General features: G+C 40.8%; 2 protein-coding genes across 2 annotated transcripts; one reads left to right on the top strand and one right to left on the bottom strand.

The window, feature by feature from the left end:
* Window positions 1-9,894: 9,894 nt before the first annotated feature.
* fam98a (family with sequence similarity 98 member A) lies at window positions 9,895-16,643 on the bottom strand. The gene is made up of 8 exons (XM_040044766.1): window positions 16,559-16,643; window positions 15,701-15,849; window positions 15,325-15,459; window positions 14,046-14,227; window positions 12,523-12,603; window positions 12,321-12,437; window positions 11,331-11,498; window positions 9,895-11,085 (listed from the first exon to the last, which is right to left on the bottom strand). The coding sequence occupies exons 1-8, from the start codon at window positions 16,594-16,596 to the stop codon at window positions 10,483-10,485; spliced, it is 1,473 nt and encodes a 490-aa protein (XP_039900700.1). The 5' UTR covers window positions 16,597-16,643; the 3' UTR covers window positions 9,895-10,482.
* A 919-nt stretch (window positions 16,644-17,562) lies between these two features.
* Window positions 17,563-19,018, top strand: LOC120741735 (zinc finger BED domain-containing protein 4-like). Its single transcript, XM_040044767.1, has 2 exons — window positions 17,563-18,253; window positions 18,506-19,018. The coding sequence occupies exons 1-2, from the start codon at window positions 17,926-17,928 to the stop codon at window positions 18,559-18,561; spliced, it is 384 nt and encodes a 127-aa protein (XP_039900701.1). The 5' UTR covers window positions 17,563-17,925; the 3' UTR covers window positions 18,562-19,018.
* Window positions 19,019-19,138: the final 120 nt, after the last annotated feature.

The raw sequence follows: 19,138 nt of genomic DNA on the forward strand, positions 1-19,138 counted from the left end.
ACAGCTCTCAACTTCCCGGCATTCTACTAAGTGACCAGTCGTCAGCTTCAAAGTAAATATGCAATGAGGGAATCGTTTCCAGTGTGACGGCAACTTAAGCTGCCAAGGTAAAATAATGTTCCAACTTTTGAGAGTATTTGCTCTAAACTATTCACTGTTTATTCTTGACAATATAAAACTTTAATTTTACGTTTCAGTTAGTCTGCATTTGTTCCATAACAACTGTGTCTTTGCTTATATAGTCTTTTACTTATCTTAATGTTAGAATAGCAAAGCTTTTACAGCAGATCTGAATGCAGTGAGTGGCTCCTTTTGGAGCTTTACATAGATGAGTACTAAGCAGTGAGGTTCTTCTTTTTGTGAAGAAGAATCAGTTATAGTTATAGTCAGTTAAAGTTTGTTTAGCTGAGTCAACCCTTGCAGTATTATCACCTGTGTAAGTCAAGGCAGGATTCACATCAATGCATTGCTTCCAACGCTTGACATAAGCTTTCCTGATGTTTGGGGGTAACTTTGCTGGCACAAATGTCATAGCAATAGTAACCAATCATCACAAGGCAAGCTAGCCAAGCTTTGATTAGCCTTTAACATCAGCCGAGGTGCCTTTCTCGGAGTAATTTTGTTCAAATACGACAGGGTGATTATTCACTGCAATGAATAACTTATTTCTTACATTTAGATGCCAAACTGCACAAATCACAAGTGAATAATCATGACTGTTGAATGTCTGCACTGGTGCTTCAGATCTTGAATGTCTCTCCACTTATAGTACAGACAAAGCAAAGCAATTGATCTGTAATTTAGATCAGCGATGCATGATGTTACCCAATTCAAGGCAAATAAGAGTGTTGAAGCCAGAAATTCATCCATGTGAATCCTGCCTGTCTCAGCATATCAGAGTTAGGATTTTGCAATTAAGATACAAGGCCCTAGCTAACCACCATGGAAATGTGAAACTTTTGGTCTACTTTAAAAGGTTCATGTTTCATTTTAAGATGAGGAAAATTCTTCATGGAGGAAACTCTGTATCACATCTTCTTGTTCAAATGCAAGTTCAGTAACATGCCTATTCATGAATTGCAGAGAAAAATAATCTCACCAGACTAATAATAATAATAATAATAATAATAATAATAATAAATTTTATTTGAAAGCGCCTTTCAAAACACTCAAGGTCACTGTACACGGTAGAATAAAAGCAACATAAAAGCATAAGACATAAACAAATAAAATAGCAGAGTGGAGAGGTTATGTGGGATAAGCTATTTTGTACAAGTGGGTTTTGAGTTTGGACTTAAAGAGTGAGAAGGAAGAGATATTTCTTAAATCAGGATTTAGGGAATTCCAGAGTCGTGGAGCAGAGCAGCTGAAAGTCCTGCTGCCCATGGTTGCAAGATGGGGGGGAAGGGACGGAGAGTGAAAGGGAAGAAGAAGATCTGAGACAACGAGATGGGGCGGTGATCTTAACCAGATCAGAGAGATATGGAGGAGAGAGATGATGAATAGCCTTAAATGTGTACAAGAGTATTTTGAAATTGATGCGATATTTGACCGGGAGCCAATGAAGCTGCTGCAAGGCAGGAGTGATGTGGTGGACAGAAGGGGTCCTGGTGATGATACGGGCAGCAGAGTTCTGGACGCGTTGGAGCTTGTGGATGGATTTTTGAGTAAGACCAAAGAGAAGTGAATTACAATAATCAATCCGGGAAGTAACAAGGCTATGGACAAGAATGGCAGTAGCATGTGGGGTGAGAAAAGGATGGAGACGATTAATGTTGCGCAATTGAAAATATGCAGACCGAGTAACATGATTAATGTGTGAATTGAAAGATAAAGTCGAGGATGACACCCAAACTTTTCACAGAGGAAGAAATGAAGACCGGTGAGTTATCGATAGTAATAGAGAAACTGTTGGTTCTGGATAATGTTAATTTAGTGCCCACCAAGAGGAGCTCGGATTTATTACTATTGAGTTTGAGAAAATTAGAAGAGAACCATGAATTTAGTTCAGCTAAACAGAGGGTAAGGGAGGATGGGGGAAGAGCAGAATCAGGTTTAGTGGACAGATAAAGCTGGGTGTCATCGGCATAACAGTGAAAATGGATATTGTATTTACGGAAAATATGTCCAAGCGGTAGAAGGTAGATAATGAAAAGAAGGGGCCCCAGGACAGATCCCTGGGGCACACCAGTGGTCAGAGGAAAGGGCTGAGAAGTAAAGGATTTGAGTTGAATGAACTGAGTGTGATCAGACAGGTATGATTTAAACCAGGCTAGTGGAGTATGGGAGAGACCGATAGAGGCTAGCCTACTGAGAAGTATAGAGTGAGAAATAGTGTCGAAAGCAGCACTCAGATCGAGGAGAATAAGAATGGAAAGTAAACCGGAGTCAGCTGCCATAAGAAGATCATTGGTTATTTTTATAAGTGCTGTTTCAGTGCTATGGGAGGGGTGAAAACCAGACTGGAACTGTTCATACAGATTATTATTAGTTAAATGTGAGTGGGGTTGTGTGGCAACCAGAGATGGGCAGTAACGAGTTACTTGTAATGCGTTACTGTAATCTGATTACTTTTTTCAAGTAACGAGTAAAGTAAGGGATTACTATTGCAAAAACGGTAATTAGATTACCGTTACTTTCCCGTAGTAATGCTGCGTTACTGCGTTACTAAAACCGCGATTTTTTTGTGAGAATGTCTCACGACAGTGACGTAAGCGAGTGCGCCGTTAGTGACAACAGCTGTGTGCAGATCAACAATGGATCACATATCGATTGTGGGAGAGAGTATGAGCGTGCAGCGTTTAAAGCGTGGAAGTACTGACCTTACTTTGAGTGTGATTCCATAAAAAGTGACAAAAACATTAGCGTCCATCGTGCGTGGGAAGAAAACTTATTTTTTACACGCGAAAAAACCCCCTTAAACTTCCAAGCAAGCACCGAGTGCGCAACGACGTAATGGGAAACTCACAGAGAAACTCGCGGATTCTTCAACTGACCGCGGCACACCTGCACCAGGGTAAACCTCCGCCTACCGCAGTCCTGCTTTACAGGTGAAAATAGAGCAACAGGACCGCTGAGTCTTTGAATTTATTTATTTTCTGCTGTGTTTTACTTGCATCTATTTGAAAGAGTGAGTGTAAACACAAAAACAAATTTTATTTTATGTGCTGGAATGTGTAGAAAATAGGTTTAAATGTTAAACTAATTTATTCAAGTCAGAGAATGTTGCATATAATTAAATTTTTGCTTGATGCATAAAGTTAAAAGATTAAAACTGATAAAACAAGTTAAAAAAAAGAGACTTTTCCATTTGATTACATTTTGTATGATGGATTGTGCAGAAAAAGTAGAATTGGGCTGAAAGATCTATCGCTTTATCACCTCTTCAGATTGTAAATCGTGTTTTTAAAAAGTAACTAAGTAACAATTACTTTTGAAAATAAGTAATCAGTAAAGTAACGGGATTACTTTTTTGGGGAAGTAATCGATAATCAGTTACTGATTACTTTTTTCAAGTAACTTGACCAACACTGGTGGCAACTATTTTCTCAGGAATTTTAATAAAGTAAACAGTGCTAAGCATCAACATCACCTTTCAGGTCATTCTGAACAGAGTACATGCTGTAAAAAGTGACTGAACCACTGTGTGAATGACAACCTGCAGTCAGTGACTTTGAAGGGATGCAAATGGAGTAGCTGAGTCTCAATAAAAGCATAAATAGCCAGCTCTACTCTAGTAACACTAGCTGATGTTTCTAAAGTAAAAATGAAATTGTTTTAAAAAAAAAAAAAAAAAAACAGCACAGGACACAGGTTTTCTTTACTTTTTGAAAGGTTTTTGTACACATAAATTTGTTATTTTGTCACAACATAACCAAGCAAATGAAGACACTGTGACAGGTTAAAAAAACAGAGCTCCTTAATTACCTAATGTAACATGTGCCACATACAATAAATATATCAAAATGCTATAAAAATCAGCCATGGCCATAATCTTGTGTGCTCACAATGGTAATCAGAATGGTGTTTAAATGCTTCCAAGGCTTCTTGAACTCTGGCTTGTACAATTACCGCATGTGACTATAAAACATGCAACTTCCAAAATGTTTCTTTAGCAAGACTTTTTGCTATTGTAAAACTAAACAAACTAAAATACACAATAGTTTCCTCTGATAAATGTAGGCACACAAACATACAACTTCCACCAAGTCAAACTGAGTAGCAGCCACAGATAGTACTGTTTTTTTCCTGCTGTACAAAGGAAGACAAATCTCTACATGAAGGCTAAAAATGACATGTTATATGTTTCTTAAGAAAAAAGTCATGAATCAGTACAACATATTTACTTGTATTTGCCCATTCCTAAAAGCAAATAAGGGACAATTCAAATCCCATCAATTCTTCAGTGCATCTTCAGGATTTAAAAATCCAATTCGATTTCATTTTAAAATGTTATCCTGCAAAATACGGGAAACAATGTAGAGTAAATAAACACTATCAGAAAATACATTATGTTCATAAAAATGTTTCAATGGCAACACAAAACAGAGACATAAACTAATGGTACAATCCTAAGAAGGGGATAACTAACTTCTCCATTACAAGTTTTCAGGTTACATAACAGTTTAACCTTATTACATGACATTTAAAACAGTACAGATGCAGTCCAGGTTCACTGGCTCAGCTGAACTCTTCACAGAGGGAGAATCACACTCCCGGTGAAGAATCTCACACAAACTACTGAAGATAAAGAGCTACTTGGGTTTTTACGCTAGATGCTCTTACTAACACATCCACAAAGGGATCTGTAGTGGCTGCATTTTGTTAAGATGGTTTCTGCTATATAAAAGGGGATGAATGTCCCAGCATTAGAATGGTTTATCAATTTTATTCCTTAAAGTCAGATGATCTAAGTAGGATATGATGTTTGGCATAATTCCACATTTGATCTAATAATATCTAACAGCAGCAAGCTCATTCAACCGTAGCTTACACTGCTGACCTTATTGGTTGGGTCATGCTATCTAAATACTTCTTTTCCTGAGATCACCAACATTTTTCTACGTCAACTCAGACTTTGTTATTTCAACAGAACAGACTAATCAAAGTGAAGTCCAAACACTGACTTATAGCAACCACAGGACAAGAGACTCCCTGGAGATACACTTCATGATACTGCTCAGTTATTGTCATTAGCATTAGCAATTAACATACAGAGACACTATAAAACACTACAACTCACAAATGATCTAGACTGTTTTTCATCAGAAAAAAAAGTGCCAACTTACCCTTGTTCATGTGAAGCAGTTAGAGCAAATACTGATCCATACGGAACTGACAAATTAACCACAAAGCCAGCCGCTTGTCACTACTCCACAGCAGACAGAAAACGTTGCGTATGAATTGACCCAAAAGTAGCCCTCTCTAGCTAAGTACCATGTTAATATATACATACATATAAACATAAACAGTTGCTGATTAGATAGGAAGCTAGCAAGTACTAATTACTTTTACAGAAAAAATGGATCAGCAGAAGACAGCAGCACCATTTCAACCATATCTTAGAAAGAAACAAACAGGTGGACTAGCATTTCTGTACTTTATCCGGGGGTTAAAAACCTTTAACCAATGCAAGACATAATTAAAGAAGATTAATTATGTCTGCAAGTTTGAAAGCATTCCGAGTTATTACAGCTGTTTTAGGGTTGATAACAGTGTATTTCTTATACCTTTTCTAAAATTTCTTTCCTTTCTCGTATGTCTTTCTACCAGCAACCTCTATAAATTTAAGAGGGTCATTTTTAGACAGCAGGTAACAAATGGAATGTTAGTAGTTATTTGCAGCCAGCTTACATTATTAAAAATGTATAAGGAATGTGACTACTTTTCAAAATTGAAACACAAGACGTTAACGTTTAAACATTTTTTTCCTTAAGAAGACATTTTGATTTTCTTTACCATTTCAAAAACTACATTTTTTTAATTTCATTCACTCTTTTGTCTAAAATGATGTTTAGTCTAGCAGAAATTTGTAGGCTATATATCTGTCTACATCATGGTTGTCAAACATAAGGACCAGGGAACAGAATTGGCTCGACAAAGACTCCAATCCAGCCCAGTGTGTGTCTTTGGACAGCGTAGATGCTAGACCTTTAACTGTATGTCCTTAACCTTTACAACTTACCGGATAAAAGTAATTAAGTAACAGAAACAATTAAATGACAGAAATTTTCCTGTTTTTTTCCACTATGTGCCTTAGGGTGGTAGGGAAAAAAATGGCTTTGATTAACAGAAGTCTTGTGTTTTATAATTAAAAGACAGTCTGGCCAGTGAGCTACCAGAATGTTTTCTGGTAGCTCACACTTATTTCTTGCCCACGCTGACGGGTTTCTTTTATCATGTACAAAAACTGATACATACAGTTAAAATTGCACTTATTTGTCTTTTAATAACATATCTAAGGGATTTAATGTGTTTTTAAAGTTCTTTACATTGACAGAAAAGGGAGTGTCGCTGGCCATGCCTTGCAGGACAGTTGTTGTGATTTGGTGCTTTAAAACTAGATGGGCGGAGCATGGACTGAATTGCATGTTTCGTATTTATACGTTTTGTTTGGAGGGAATATTTTACTTTCTGTTCTTGTTTGTTTCAGTATTAATATAGCTACTTTTAGGATTATTTCTTTTATATATTTGAGATGCACCAAATAGCACAAAAGACTTAACATTACGCCGAAGACTTTTTTTATGTCCACTGAAAGAGACATTATGATTCTTAACTTGCTTTTTGTTTTATTTTGTATTTGTTATTTGATTGAGTGTGTAAAACAGATAACGGCCTGTAAACACGGTTAGAGTGGAAAAAGAAGCCAGTTTCTCTTTGTTTCTCTCCCACCAATGTGTGTTTTTTTTTTTATTTAAATAAAATGTTTTTGTTTTTTTCTGAACTACATATGACTTTATGAATTCTCAAAATTGCTTTATGCATCGATCATATACATATATTAAATTTATTTCTAAATATGGTAGACCTAATAAGAAACGGCTACACATATTTGCAGTACAACGTTATGAAGCGTGAAGCCAAACGTTGTGTAGCGTGCTCGTGTCAGTCACGTGACTCGCATTTACCCACAAAAAACTGAGTTAGGATACAGAAACCAACCACTTCTTTCATAATGAGAGGTGCATGCTGTGCACTGAGGCCTCCCGCACATACAGGAGTGTCAGAGCTGCATCTCACAGTGGTCTATGAATTCGTACGCTAGCGTTATGGTTGCCAACTCCCTTTTCCCAATCATGTTACTTCACCACTAAGCTAGTACTACCTAGTCTTGGGTACGTACACGAACGAAATGCCCACTCGGCGGTCTGTTGTGGAGATAATCTCGTGCCGCGACCGGATATGGTCCACAGGGCCTGGGGGGTAAGTGTCCAGGAGGAGGAACAGAGCAGGGCCCTGTGGGTCTAAAAGGAGGGCCATGAGGCGGTGGAGGTCCGAACGGCAGCGGTGGAGGCACCTGGCGAACAGGTTCACCCGGGCGATACATGTCTGTGTTCAAGAGGACACGTAACGCTGAATAAGAGAAGCTCTTTTCAACCCAGTGTGTGTTTAGGGTTTGCCGCTGCAATTCTCGCCGTCTGCAGCTTCCGCCGGAAAGACAACAAGTACACTTCCGGAGTAATCTTTTCAAAATACAGTCCACTATTTTTTGTTTTGGTCAGAGCTTAGACATTCACTAAATGTTTCAGACTATAACGTCATTTCCCAGTTTTCACCATAGGGATATTTAAATTATATACCCTGTATATAAACACAAAAATCCTTGACAATATACAACTCCTTAATTTAATGCAAGTTTTGTCTTGCATTAAATCAATGTCATGATGCAAGTAATTATTTTGTACTGTTATGGACATACTATGAATGTGTGAACCGCTTTGTTAGTAATTTATTTAGTGTACTTACTGCTGTGAACTTGTCTTGACGTGACAAGTATTTACTAGGCTATATAATTGTGAATTGGTGTCGGTCGGGTGGTTAGTGACAGTATGTATTTCAAGTAGGAACCTCAAAACAGCTCCTTGAAGCTGGCTTCAGAAGCAGGTCAGTGCACAATTTTATGACGTCATTTTTAAAAAATCGTCAGGAGAGGAAGTGGATTACTCTTTTCAAGTAACGAGTAGAGTATTACTGTTGCAAAAACGGTAATTAGATTACCGTTACTTTGCCGTAGGAACGCTGCGTTACTGCGTTACTAAAACCGTGATTTTTTTTGCGAGAATGCCTCACGACAGTGACGTAAGCGAGTGCAACGTTCGTGACAACAGCTGTGTGCAGATCAATAGTGGATCATATATCAAGTGCGGGAGAGAGTATGAGCGTGCAGCGTTTAAAGCGTGGAAGTACTGACCTTACTTTGAGTTTGATTCCATAAAGAGTGACAAAAACATTAGTGTCCGTTGTGCGTGTGAAGAAAACTTATTTTTACAGCGAAAAAAAAAAACCTAAACTTCCAAGCAAGCACCGGGACTGCGCTATGACATAATGGGAAATTCAGAGAAACTCGCTGATTCTTCCACTGACCGCTGCAGCACACCTGCACCAGGGTAAACTTCCGCCTACATCAGTCCTGCTTTACAGGTGAAAATAGAGCAACAGGACCGCTAGTCTTTGATTTTATTTATTTTCTGCTGTGTTTTACTTGCATCTATTCGAAAGAGTGAGTGTAAACACAAAAACAAATTTTATTTTATGTGCTGGAATGTGCAGAAAATAGGTTTAAATGTTAAACAAATTTCTTCCAGTCAGAGAATGTTGCAGATAATAAAATTTTTGCTTGATGCATAAAGTTAAAAGATTAAAACTGATAAAACAAGTTAAAAAAAGAGACTTTTCCATTTGATTACATTTTGTATGATGGATTATGTAGAAAAAGTAGAATTGGGCTGAAAGATCTATCGCTTTATCACCTCTTCAGGTTGTAAATCGTGTTTTTAAAAAGTAACTAAGTAATTAATTACTTTTGAAAATAAGTAATCAGTAAAGTAACGGGATTACTTTTTTGGGGGAAGTAATCAGTAATTAGTTACTGATTACTTTTTTCAAGTAACTTGACCAACACTGGTGAGGACCTTAAGCTGACTGTTAACTCTGCTCCAGCTCTCTGCAAAACCGCTAGTCTTTTTACCACTGCTCAATATAAAGCATTCTATCATACTGTACAACAGCTTGGTAGGGAAACTACACAGCTGCTGACAAACCGCTGGCAACCACCCCTCAGCCTCCTAGTAGATACCTCTATGGTATCAATTTGAAACTCCTACAGCTCCTCATTTTAGGGTTCTTGCACAAAGGTAGGTATCCACACTGTCAGCCCAGCATTACAGCAACATTGTAAAGGACGTTACCAATCCATTTTATCAGCCATCCTCTTTGCTGCCATTTGGAAGACAGCATAGGGCTCAAAAGACCTGCACTTCCAGATTCAGGAACAGGTTCTACTGAACAGCCATAACTGCACTTGGTTCTCATTTTGGCATCCTTCAAGCAAGTCATGAGATGCACTTGGCACAATTCCCTTTAAATTGTGCCTTGTCTTTAAAGCATTCAGGTCAGTTTTTATGGTAGTCTGTATCGTCTTAAAACAATTAAAATTATAATAGCATTTCTCTTAAGCATATTGCATACATAGGACTGCTATGCCATTTTCAACTGTTCAAGAGAGACAACAAATTTAACTGTATGTGTCGCATGAGACAGATTGCTATATTAGAATTAATCATTTCATCAAAGTGTACCTAATAAAATGCCCAGTGAGTTTATAACTCTGATGTAAATAATTGGCAGTGAGGGAATGTCCCCATCTGATGTAGATAATCAAGACCATTGAACCTGTGACACTCGTTTCAGCTTTTATTTCTCATTCACTCATCCATGCAAACCTTTCAACATCCATACCTGTATGCACACAAGCTTCCATTAGGAGTACAAGATAGCATCATTTTGTTTTTTTAAATAAGTAACAAAGGACTCTAGTCAGATTAACCGAAACAAAACTAAGACTGGAAAATGATGCTTTTTTCCTTCAAGTCATTCTCATATTCACCAAAACTAGAAGAATTTCAAGAATCCTGTAATATCAGTGTGCACCTCTAATTTCAGATACAGCAAATGCACACACACTGAAATTTTAGGGACCTTTAGTTTTCGAAAAAAATGTCCACAATAAGGCTAATTAAGCAGAGTCCAACTTGTCGACTAACCACTTATAGCAGATCTATATGAAAACAACTGAAAACAAAGGGCCACTTTAGAACTGCCCTGAATAGAGACCATAACAGTCTGGTGAAAAATACTACCTGTGTTTCTATAACGTCAGCTTGTAACCATTATAATAGTTGAAGATCAGCTGATAAGGCATTTTAGATGAGTTCATGAATGAGAAGCAGTCGACGTGGACTCTGCTGTGCTGCCCTGCCTTCAGCTAGTATAATGTCTGCCTTGACTAAAGCCAGCCTGGCTATAATGCTGCCCACCATGCTGGAAGAACTGTTCAAACTGTCCTCCTTGGTTAAAATTCTGCCCCCCTCTTCCTCCCCAGCCCCCTCCTTGTCCTCCTCCTCCCCTTCCTCCTCTTCCTCTACCCCCCCGACCTCCTCGACCGCCACCTCTGTCTTGGTAATGACCGCCGTCATGGTATCCGCCGCCGCCTCCTCCTCCATGGTAGTTGGGATCCTGGAAGCCTCCTTGGTGGTTTCCTCCATAACCTCCTCTTCCTCCTCCCCCGTGATGACCTCCTGCATCCTGATAGTAGCCCTGGTTGTAACTGCCTCTCCCTCTTCCACCTCCTCCTCTACTTCCTCTCTCCCCGTGTCCTCCTCCCCCGGCTCCCCTCTCATAGCCCCCACGGCCACCTTGAGAGCCGTGATCGTATCCTCCCCTGCCACCTCCGTGCCCACCGCCGCCATAGTGTCCTCCGATTTGGGGAGCATCTTGACGCTTCTGCCAGGTGGGCATCTCTGGAGGCGGAGGCTCAATCTCACACGGCCGACCTCCCCTGTCTGGTACTCGGCCCATCAGAACCTGAGGAGAGGAAATGTGCTGAAATCAAACAGTTGTGGGACGCTTGACCACAGCGCCACTAGACGTGACGCGTGGATGACCAGGAGAAACATTTCAAACTAAAGTTAAAGTTACTGTGCTGAGCTTTATATGTTTATTACCACCAAACAGTCAGTATTAAATCAACGCATTTTACACTGAAATAAAAACAGAGTAAAAGACATGAAAAGGAAGAAGGACAGGTGTCACTGCACTGATGAGCCCACCTTATTGATGGCACAGGCCGTCTTCTCTCTTATCTTGCCGCTGCTTGTGCGGAGGATCTTGGAGAAGTCTTGGCGAGCGGCAAGAAGATGAGCAACAGAGACTTTACTTTTGTTGGCAAGAGCTGAACGCAGTGGAGGGTAAACTTTACTCAACTTATCAGCATGTGTCTGAAGAGAGATGAGCACAATAAAGCCCATAATCCACAACAGGACAGTAACACATCTATTGTATTAAACAGTATTTTCAAAGTATATGACTAAACACGAGACTCAGAATCAACAATCAACTGGCAGAATTATTTGAAAAGATGATTACTCTTTTCATCATTTTATAGCAGCTTATAATTCCTCTGGATTTCAGGCTGTATCCCTTCAGGAAACCTCTAGAGGCAGGAATTCCTCACCGTTTTATATTATTTTCAAATAATAATTACTTATGAAAAGTTGTGGTCCGGATGAAGTTATAACTTCAAGTCCACCTATTCTGCCTTTTCATATTTTCTGTCATATCTCCTGTTCAGATACTCATATTAAACATAACCAAAGTTTAAATGATGAGTCCAGCGTATGTACATGTGAGCCAAAAACTCAGGCACAAACTCCTACTCCTGGCTCTATATGATGTCAGCGAGAGCATGTGGCCGTAATGTCGCACGCAGTTCTGTTTGTCAGCAAAGCAGCCACACCCACCAAATGAATGGTGACCTTACAGAAGAAGAGCCAAAATAGCTGGTTTCAGATGCAGGACAAACTGACGGCAGCACAAACACCGGTAAAAGATAAATAAGGACTATTTTGGTTTTGGCCCAACATTTTTATAGTGAGAAGAACAACATTTAAGAGAGCAGAAGATTTTGTAGCTAACCCAATTAAGAACATTTGCTATGAAAGAGAGCAAAGAGCAGTACCTCTGTAACCCACAGTGCTCCTGTTTAAAAAGCTAGACACGTGCTTCATACTTGGTTAGGAGGATGCCACGTTGCTACGTACCTTTGCTCTATCGGACCAACCGAAGGACTGCACCGTCACGTCAAGACGTTTCAACAGCATCTTCCTTCTCACCTCATACTCATTCACTAGCGCTTGGTTTATAGCCTCAATTTTTTCCTAAGGTAAAAAGATTAAGAGAGAAGAAAGAGTCGTCACATACTATTCACTGACTGTTCTGCATTTCTCCACCATTTTTACTTACCATGTGCACAGGTCCAAGGGGCTTCTTTAACAACGGCTCCCCTACATGGTTTGGTGGAACTCGACTAAGGGCTTCTTTCAGCTGAAAGGAAAAAGAGAGCATGTGCAGATGTGTGCAAGTTGAATTGTAAAAGTATCTGCTTTCAAAGAAAAAACACTTTAGGAGGGCAGGAATCCTTTCCCTGACTTCAGATTGTCAGCCTCATGGTTGGTTGTTGCAAAACATTCATTTCTCTCAGTGTTGCTGGCAGGCAGCTCACATCCTTCCTTTGCTTTTAAGCCTACATTTTAAAACTCGTTCACTCATTGTAAGTTTACACACTTTCTAAAATGAACACGAGTACCATGCTTATACACCTGTTTTACACTAAATGTCAAAAAGAGTGAAAACAGTGCTGAGCAGTGCTTTCATGTAATATCAGTTTCTACCACAAGATGGTGCAGCATCCACTCATAATTCAACCTGAAGAGGAGGAGCACTGGGACATGACAAGTATCTATTCCAAATGATAAAAAGTCCACATGACAGCAGCTTTCTACAGCTTTGGAGATGAAAACAATGAGTGATGATGTTGATTGGAAGCCACAAAGCAATGGCTATATTAATAAAGTGCTAATGTTTCCCAAATGGACTTCTTCTTGTTTGTCATTTTAGACTAAATGCCCTGCATGTGATTACCACCTCAATTAGACTTACTTTGCTGTGGAATCTAAGAGCAAACCATACATTTTATTTTTTTTCATGTTAGAGGGGTGGGCAACTACACGAAATATTCTGGTAAAACACTGCCCCTTGGTGGTAATAGTTTGGGTACATTTTGCAGAGGTCAACAAAAAAACAAACAAACAATAACAAGAAGGCTTTGTATTTCTCTGTAACGGTAACGTGCAAAATTCATTATGAAATTCTGCCTCGGCCCTGAAACTTTAGCCATTTTATGTTTATTCACTGCAAAACAGTTATATTTTAATCATTTATCTCATATATGTGAAAACGAATAAATTAGCAGCAGTGGGAAATCTTTGGGTTAAGTCTGCCTAGAGTGCTGACACAGATGAGATGTTATCAGATAATGAAATGTTAAATAATCATCATAAACATTTATAACCTCTCATCTCAATTACTGCAATGCACTTCTCATAGGAATCAGCCAGGCTTCCATTGCTCGCTTACGGCTGGTGCAAAACACGCTGCTCGATTTTTTTCTGGTGCAAGTGAGAGCACATCACTTCAATTTTAGCATAACTTCAGTGGCTGCTCGTTTATGAATTCAAAATCCTTTTATTTGTCTTCATGTCTCTTAAAGGTTCTGCCCCATTTATCCGTATGAGCTGCTGCACCCTTTTGTCCCAGACGTTTTTGCTTGTTTCAAAGGTCAGAGGTGACCTTTACAGCTGCTGCTCCTTCACTCGTCGTTTTTAACTCTCACCCAGTGTGACTTATCACAACACGATGTAATATGGTGTCGCTCTTTTTTTAGAGACCCTACTTTATAGTGGACACCACCTCTGTGTCTAACTGACCTTCTTCTCTATGCCACTGAAGAACTGGAACATGGTGATGTTGGCTGGAGGCTTGGACATGCCCAGTGCCATGCAGATGCCCTTCAGTTCTTGGAACGCAGGGCTTCCAGACTCCTGGGCTTTCTTCTGAGGCTTGTTAACCAGGATCATCCTCGACGCCTCCAACTCAGAAACCAGAAAAGCTGAAACCCCCCAAAAATGAATTTGAGTAAATTCTTATTGCTTTGACAGTGAGATCAGGTTTCTGAAAGTCACATTTCAAACAAATCAGCTCCACTTGAGATTTACAAGTCGGCACTAATCTGTGTTTTGAGGCCAAGTCAAGACAGTGAAGCAATACTCCACCTTCATTTACTTCCCTCTGAAAAACCGACTGGGAACTGCCCAAGTTAAAAGACACACAGAGTGTCAGGGTGAAAACTGTGGCGACAGCCATGGCTGCGTTCTGTCCAGACAGGTCAGATCCAGTACCCGCTGCTGATTTTCCTGCCATCATCAAACTATGTTCAAGCTCAGTTTAGATTTATTGCTCATGTTTGACTCCAGCCCTGCCACAGAATGGTGAAATGTCCACTGTACAGCACCTTTCACCTTATCACAGGTGTGAGAAGCAGTTAAGAAGATGGAAGGATGAACAGATTTTTGTAATTTGTCATTATGTTTTCCTGACCTGATTCTGACCTGAACTACAGCAAAAACATGAAGCCAGTGGACCTCAGTGTTTATAGTAGAATTACTCAGTTTATGCGCTGATGAAGTCAGGAAATTCAGAGGATGACAACATGGGTGACTACAGTAATGCTGCATGAACACCAGCGACTGCACAGACAGATTTGCAGACTTATGGATCGTGTATGAGAGTAATCCACAGTGAAAGAAGGAAAACTAGATGAAGGCACCTACCAGAATAAAGACACTTCATTTCTAAATGCAGCATATTACTAGTAAAGCTGCCACACCCTCTGCAAGCCAACAGGTAAAACTGGACACCTGCTGAATGTATGAGTCCTTAAAACTCAAACACCAGTGGCACACCCACAGTGAATGTTTCACTTGTTTTGCCTGCAGTGAGAGCATAGTGCGCAAGACTCACATCTTTCCTCTCCTCTCACTTTTTTTTGCTTTCATCCACATTAGACATTTAAATACAGAAGACATGTTGACATTAGGTGGGCCTTTATCACAGCCTGTGTGTGTCTAAGCAGTTCATAGAAAGTGTCAGAGTAGGTTTAAGTTGCTCTTTAAAGACAGGCGTGGTTATTAAGAGAGTTTTTCGTACTTATAAGCAGCAGGCAGTCTGTCCTGTTCAGGAACCTCTGGGTAATGTCTCCACTGGTGAGGACAGAGTATGGACAGGTGAGCTCTGACAGCAGGCCGCTCATCTCCAGCTGGAAGCCCTCTGCCTCACTCGGGCCTGGAACAAGAACAAAAAGCACTTTCTAAATGTTGGCTTTTAGATAAACAAGTTGGTTAGATCTCATTTCATTAACTCATGTATGATACCCACAATCATGGACTGAAATTCGAGGCCAGAAAATAACAAACACTGGAATAGATGTTCATTAATAATCTGCTGTACAACTATTCAACAATTATATTTTACATTTGTTAGCATCAGGAAGAGCTTCATGTCCTAGTGAATGAGCAGCGCTTACAGTTGGTAGCATGGACATTTTCCTCCAGCTTGCAGTAGAGTCTGAGTTCTGAGACGATCCAAGCACAGAGCTTGGTAAACTCGGGTGAAGCTGCTCCTCCGCTCACAGCAGATTCCAGAGCTCCTTCTTCCAACAGAGGGCCTTGGTACCTGCACTCAATCAATCCATCACACACACACACACACACACACACACACACACACACAGAGCTCATATTAAAAAACAACAACAACAAAAAAAAAAAAAACACATAAAACCTCTCTCACTCTTGATGACGAGTAGAAATGAAGCCTGCTAAGAGAGCCAGAGCGTCTCTAAACAGAACCAAAGCACATTTTAAAATGTGGTTATTTAAGGACTCTCTTCTTACTGTCAGGCTTACATGAGGCAACGAAAGTGGCACGAGAGCCCCAGTGACTTGGGAGAACCTACTGGAAATTTCAGCGTATAAGAGATTAATCTGGAACCATCTTCTCTATCTTGTTTAGAAAACTGGTCTGAACTGGTTAATGCAAAATAATGTGTTGGAGCTATCCTCGTATGCATTTTCATGGCAGCTGCTGCTGCTGACGAAGCCTGTAGCTTATCATGTCAAATCATTGTGTAGGCTCGATTTGCATGACTATGTACACACATCAACATGACACTCATAAGCAGCGATTTTAAATTTAAATAAATAAATAAATAAATACACAACACCGCCCGAACGCTAGCTACCACACCAATTTAGCCGTTTAGCTCAAGCTATATTTGTATTGCGCTGGCTAAAATAGAAAAGAATGGGCAGGTCTGCTCCCTGCAGCGTGGCTAGGCACACAGTGTTTCCACAGCGGGATACATAACCGTATTTTCACTTACCCTAAATCTTCCAGAGAGACAAGAATGTCATTCTCCATCCTACTGTTCCCGAGTTATCTACTAAAATCACGAAATACAGATTCCATTGGCCATAAAGTTACAAAATTATAGCAAAATATTACTATTCAATTTCTAATTTCAATTTTTTCTTCATGAACATAATTCTGATTTTTTTCCTGTTCAAAACTAAAACCACTTCTTTGAAACCAGCACTAGGAGGGCAAGACCAAATAAAAAGCAACACTTGTAGCCCTGAGAGCCTTTCACGTTCCTTTTGAATGGAAAGAGAGTAAAGACAAACAACAGAAACTTAAAGAGCAGCACCTGTGACCGAGTTTTGTTCTCGCTAAAAGTCCCCCGATACCGGGGACCGATACCACGGTCTGAGAAATGTCCATGTTTGAGCGGCATGTAAGGGGTTAATCACAGGTGCCGAGTGGCCGTCCCAGGCCCCGGCTGCAGCTCAGAGCGGGGAGAAGGCGAGGCGAGACATGTCAGCCGTGTGGAACTATTTCAAAGTGAATGAAGATGACAAAACACAGGCGGACTGCAAATTGTGCTTAGCGAAATTGTCCAGATGAGGCTCAAAAGGTAATTTAATCAATTACCTAAAATCCCAACACGACAACGAGCACAAAGAGTTTACCCACGCTTCTAAACCAACACAACCCACGCTGCAGCAAACAAATGTCCAGAGACAATCCACGTGCTGTGAAAATAACACAGGCAATTATCGAGTACATTGCATTGAATGACCAGCCACTCTCGGAGATAGAAAATGTGGGATTCCTGCGTCTCCTCATGTTCTGCAGCCCAGATATGATGTCCCAAGCCGCCGCTACATGACACGGAGCTGCTTAAACTACACGACTCCGTGAAAAAACACATCCACAGCCTACTGCAAGCCTCCTCTGCGTTTAGTTTCACCACGGATATTTGGACAAGCAGTGTTAGCCCCGTGTCGCTGATTAGTCTGACCTCCCAGTGGATAGACGAGAGTTTCACGCCACAACGAGCCATATTCCGCGGCTCGCACACCAGCCAGGCTATAGCGCATGTGTTTGAGGAAATGCTCCAGACATGGGGTATACCTAAAACATCAGTACATGTTGTGCTTCGTGACAAAGCCAAAAACATGATTAAAGCCATGAATGACTCAGGGCTCCCAAGTCTGCCGTGTGTCGCGCACACGCTCCAACTGGCTGTTCACGAGGGCTTATTAGCACAGAGGAGCATAGCTGATGCTTTAGCAGTGCGGCGGAAAATAGTTGGACATTTTAAACATTCCGCCTTAGCCTACTCCCGCCTCGAGGACATTCAGGGACAGCTCAACCAGCCAATAAAGAGACCGCAGCAGGACGTATTACATGCGCCAGTCCCTCATAGAGCAAAAGCGAGTGCTGGGCGTGTATGTGTCCGAGCACGAACTCCCTGACTATCTCGCCGCTCACCAATGGGCTCTTATGGAGACGCCTGTTGCCATCCTCGCCCCCTTTGAGGAACCAACTAAAAAAGTGAGCAGCTACGACGCACTAGCCTCTGATGTCGTCCCAGCTGTGACTGTGCTAGTGAGACTTCTAAACAGAGAAACAGACGAGGACCACGGCGTCAAGACAATGAAAGCAACCTTACTGGCAGCTGTCACGAAGCGCTTCAGTGACGTCCAGACTTCATCTCCACCATACTTGACCCAAGGTAAAGTCTGTGTGCTATAGGTATTCAATGATAAACTACAGCACTAAATGTAAGATTAATTTCCATCTGAAAATATTATATTTTTGTAACTAAAATACACAAATACAAATGTATGCAATATATATAATATGAAATATATTTCCCTTATTACTACCAGAAAGCCAAATGGCTGGCATCTGTGACAGTGGTTTAAGGGAAACTGAAATCAGTCCTATTTTTCCACATATTAATACATTCATGAATTTTGTGCAGGTATAAAGATCGCTTCTTCTCCAACAACACCGCTCCAGAGGCCAAGCTGCACCTGAAGCAGGAGCTGCAGATGATGTCCAGAGCTGAGGCAGAGGGGAGTCGGGCAGAAGCTGCAGAACCTCCTGCTAAACTGTTCCTCAAGGCCCAGGCCAGCACTAGCAGCAGTCTGGACACTGTATTTGACGAAATCGCTAAGGAGCAGCCCCAGGCAGCACAGCCGCTGGCAGCAGGTGCTGCCATTGAGCTCGACACGTACCTCGGAGGCCCCGAGCCCTCGCGAAGACAGTCCTCTGAAGTACTGGGGTGTCAACAAAATCAGGTTCCCCACTTTGGCTAAAATGGCCCATAAATACCTCTCAGCCCCATGTAGCAGTGTGGAAAGTGAAAGGCTTTTTAGCTCAGTGTCACACGTTATAGATGAAAACAGAAACAGGCTGGCTGCTGATCATGCAGAAAAGCTACTTTTCTTAAAAAAAAACTGCCACTCACTTTTTCTAAATAGGCTCCATTAAGCGAGTCGTCTTAGACTTGATGTTAATACTACCCCCACTTCCACCCCCACCAGTCTATGTGGTGTTTGATGTTGTTGTGTAGTTGGGTTTGTTCAAACCACCCCCCCCCCCACCCCCCCCC

The sequence above is a fragment of the Simochromis diagramma genome, unplaced genomic scaffold (genome assembly GCF_900408965.1).
Source record: "Simochromis diagramma unplaced genomic scaffold, fSimDia1.1 OVJJ01000486.1, whole genome shotgun sequence".
In the NCBI taxonomy this organism is placed as follows: Eukaryota; Metazoa; Chordata; class Actinopteri; order Cichliformes; family Cichlidae; genus Simochromis; species Simochromis diagramma.

Coding starts and splice junctions, on each gene's coding strand:
- fam98a (XM_040044766.1), bottom strand. CDS start 16,596: ATGGAGAATGACATTCTTGTCTCTCTGGAAGATTTAGG. Junction 15,460..15,700: donor AAATGTCCATGCTACCAACT/GTAAGCGCTGCT, acceptor TTCTTGTTCCAG/GCCCGAGTGAGGCAGAGGGC. Junction 11,086..11,330: donor CGGCCTGTGCCATCAATAAG/GTGGGCTCATCA, acceptor TCCTCTCCTCAG/GTTCTGATGGGCCGAGTACC.
- LOC120741735 (XM_040044767.1), top strand. CDS start 17,926: ATGCGCCAGTCCCTCATAGAGCAAAAGCGAGTGCTGGGCGTGTATGTG. Junction 18,254..18,505: donor TCCACCATACTTGACCCAAG/GTAAAGTCTGTG, acceptor AATTTTGTGCAG/GTATAAAGATCGCTTCTTCT.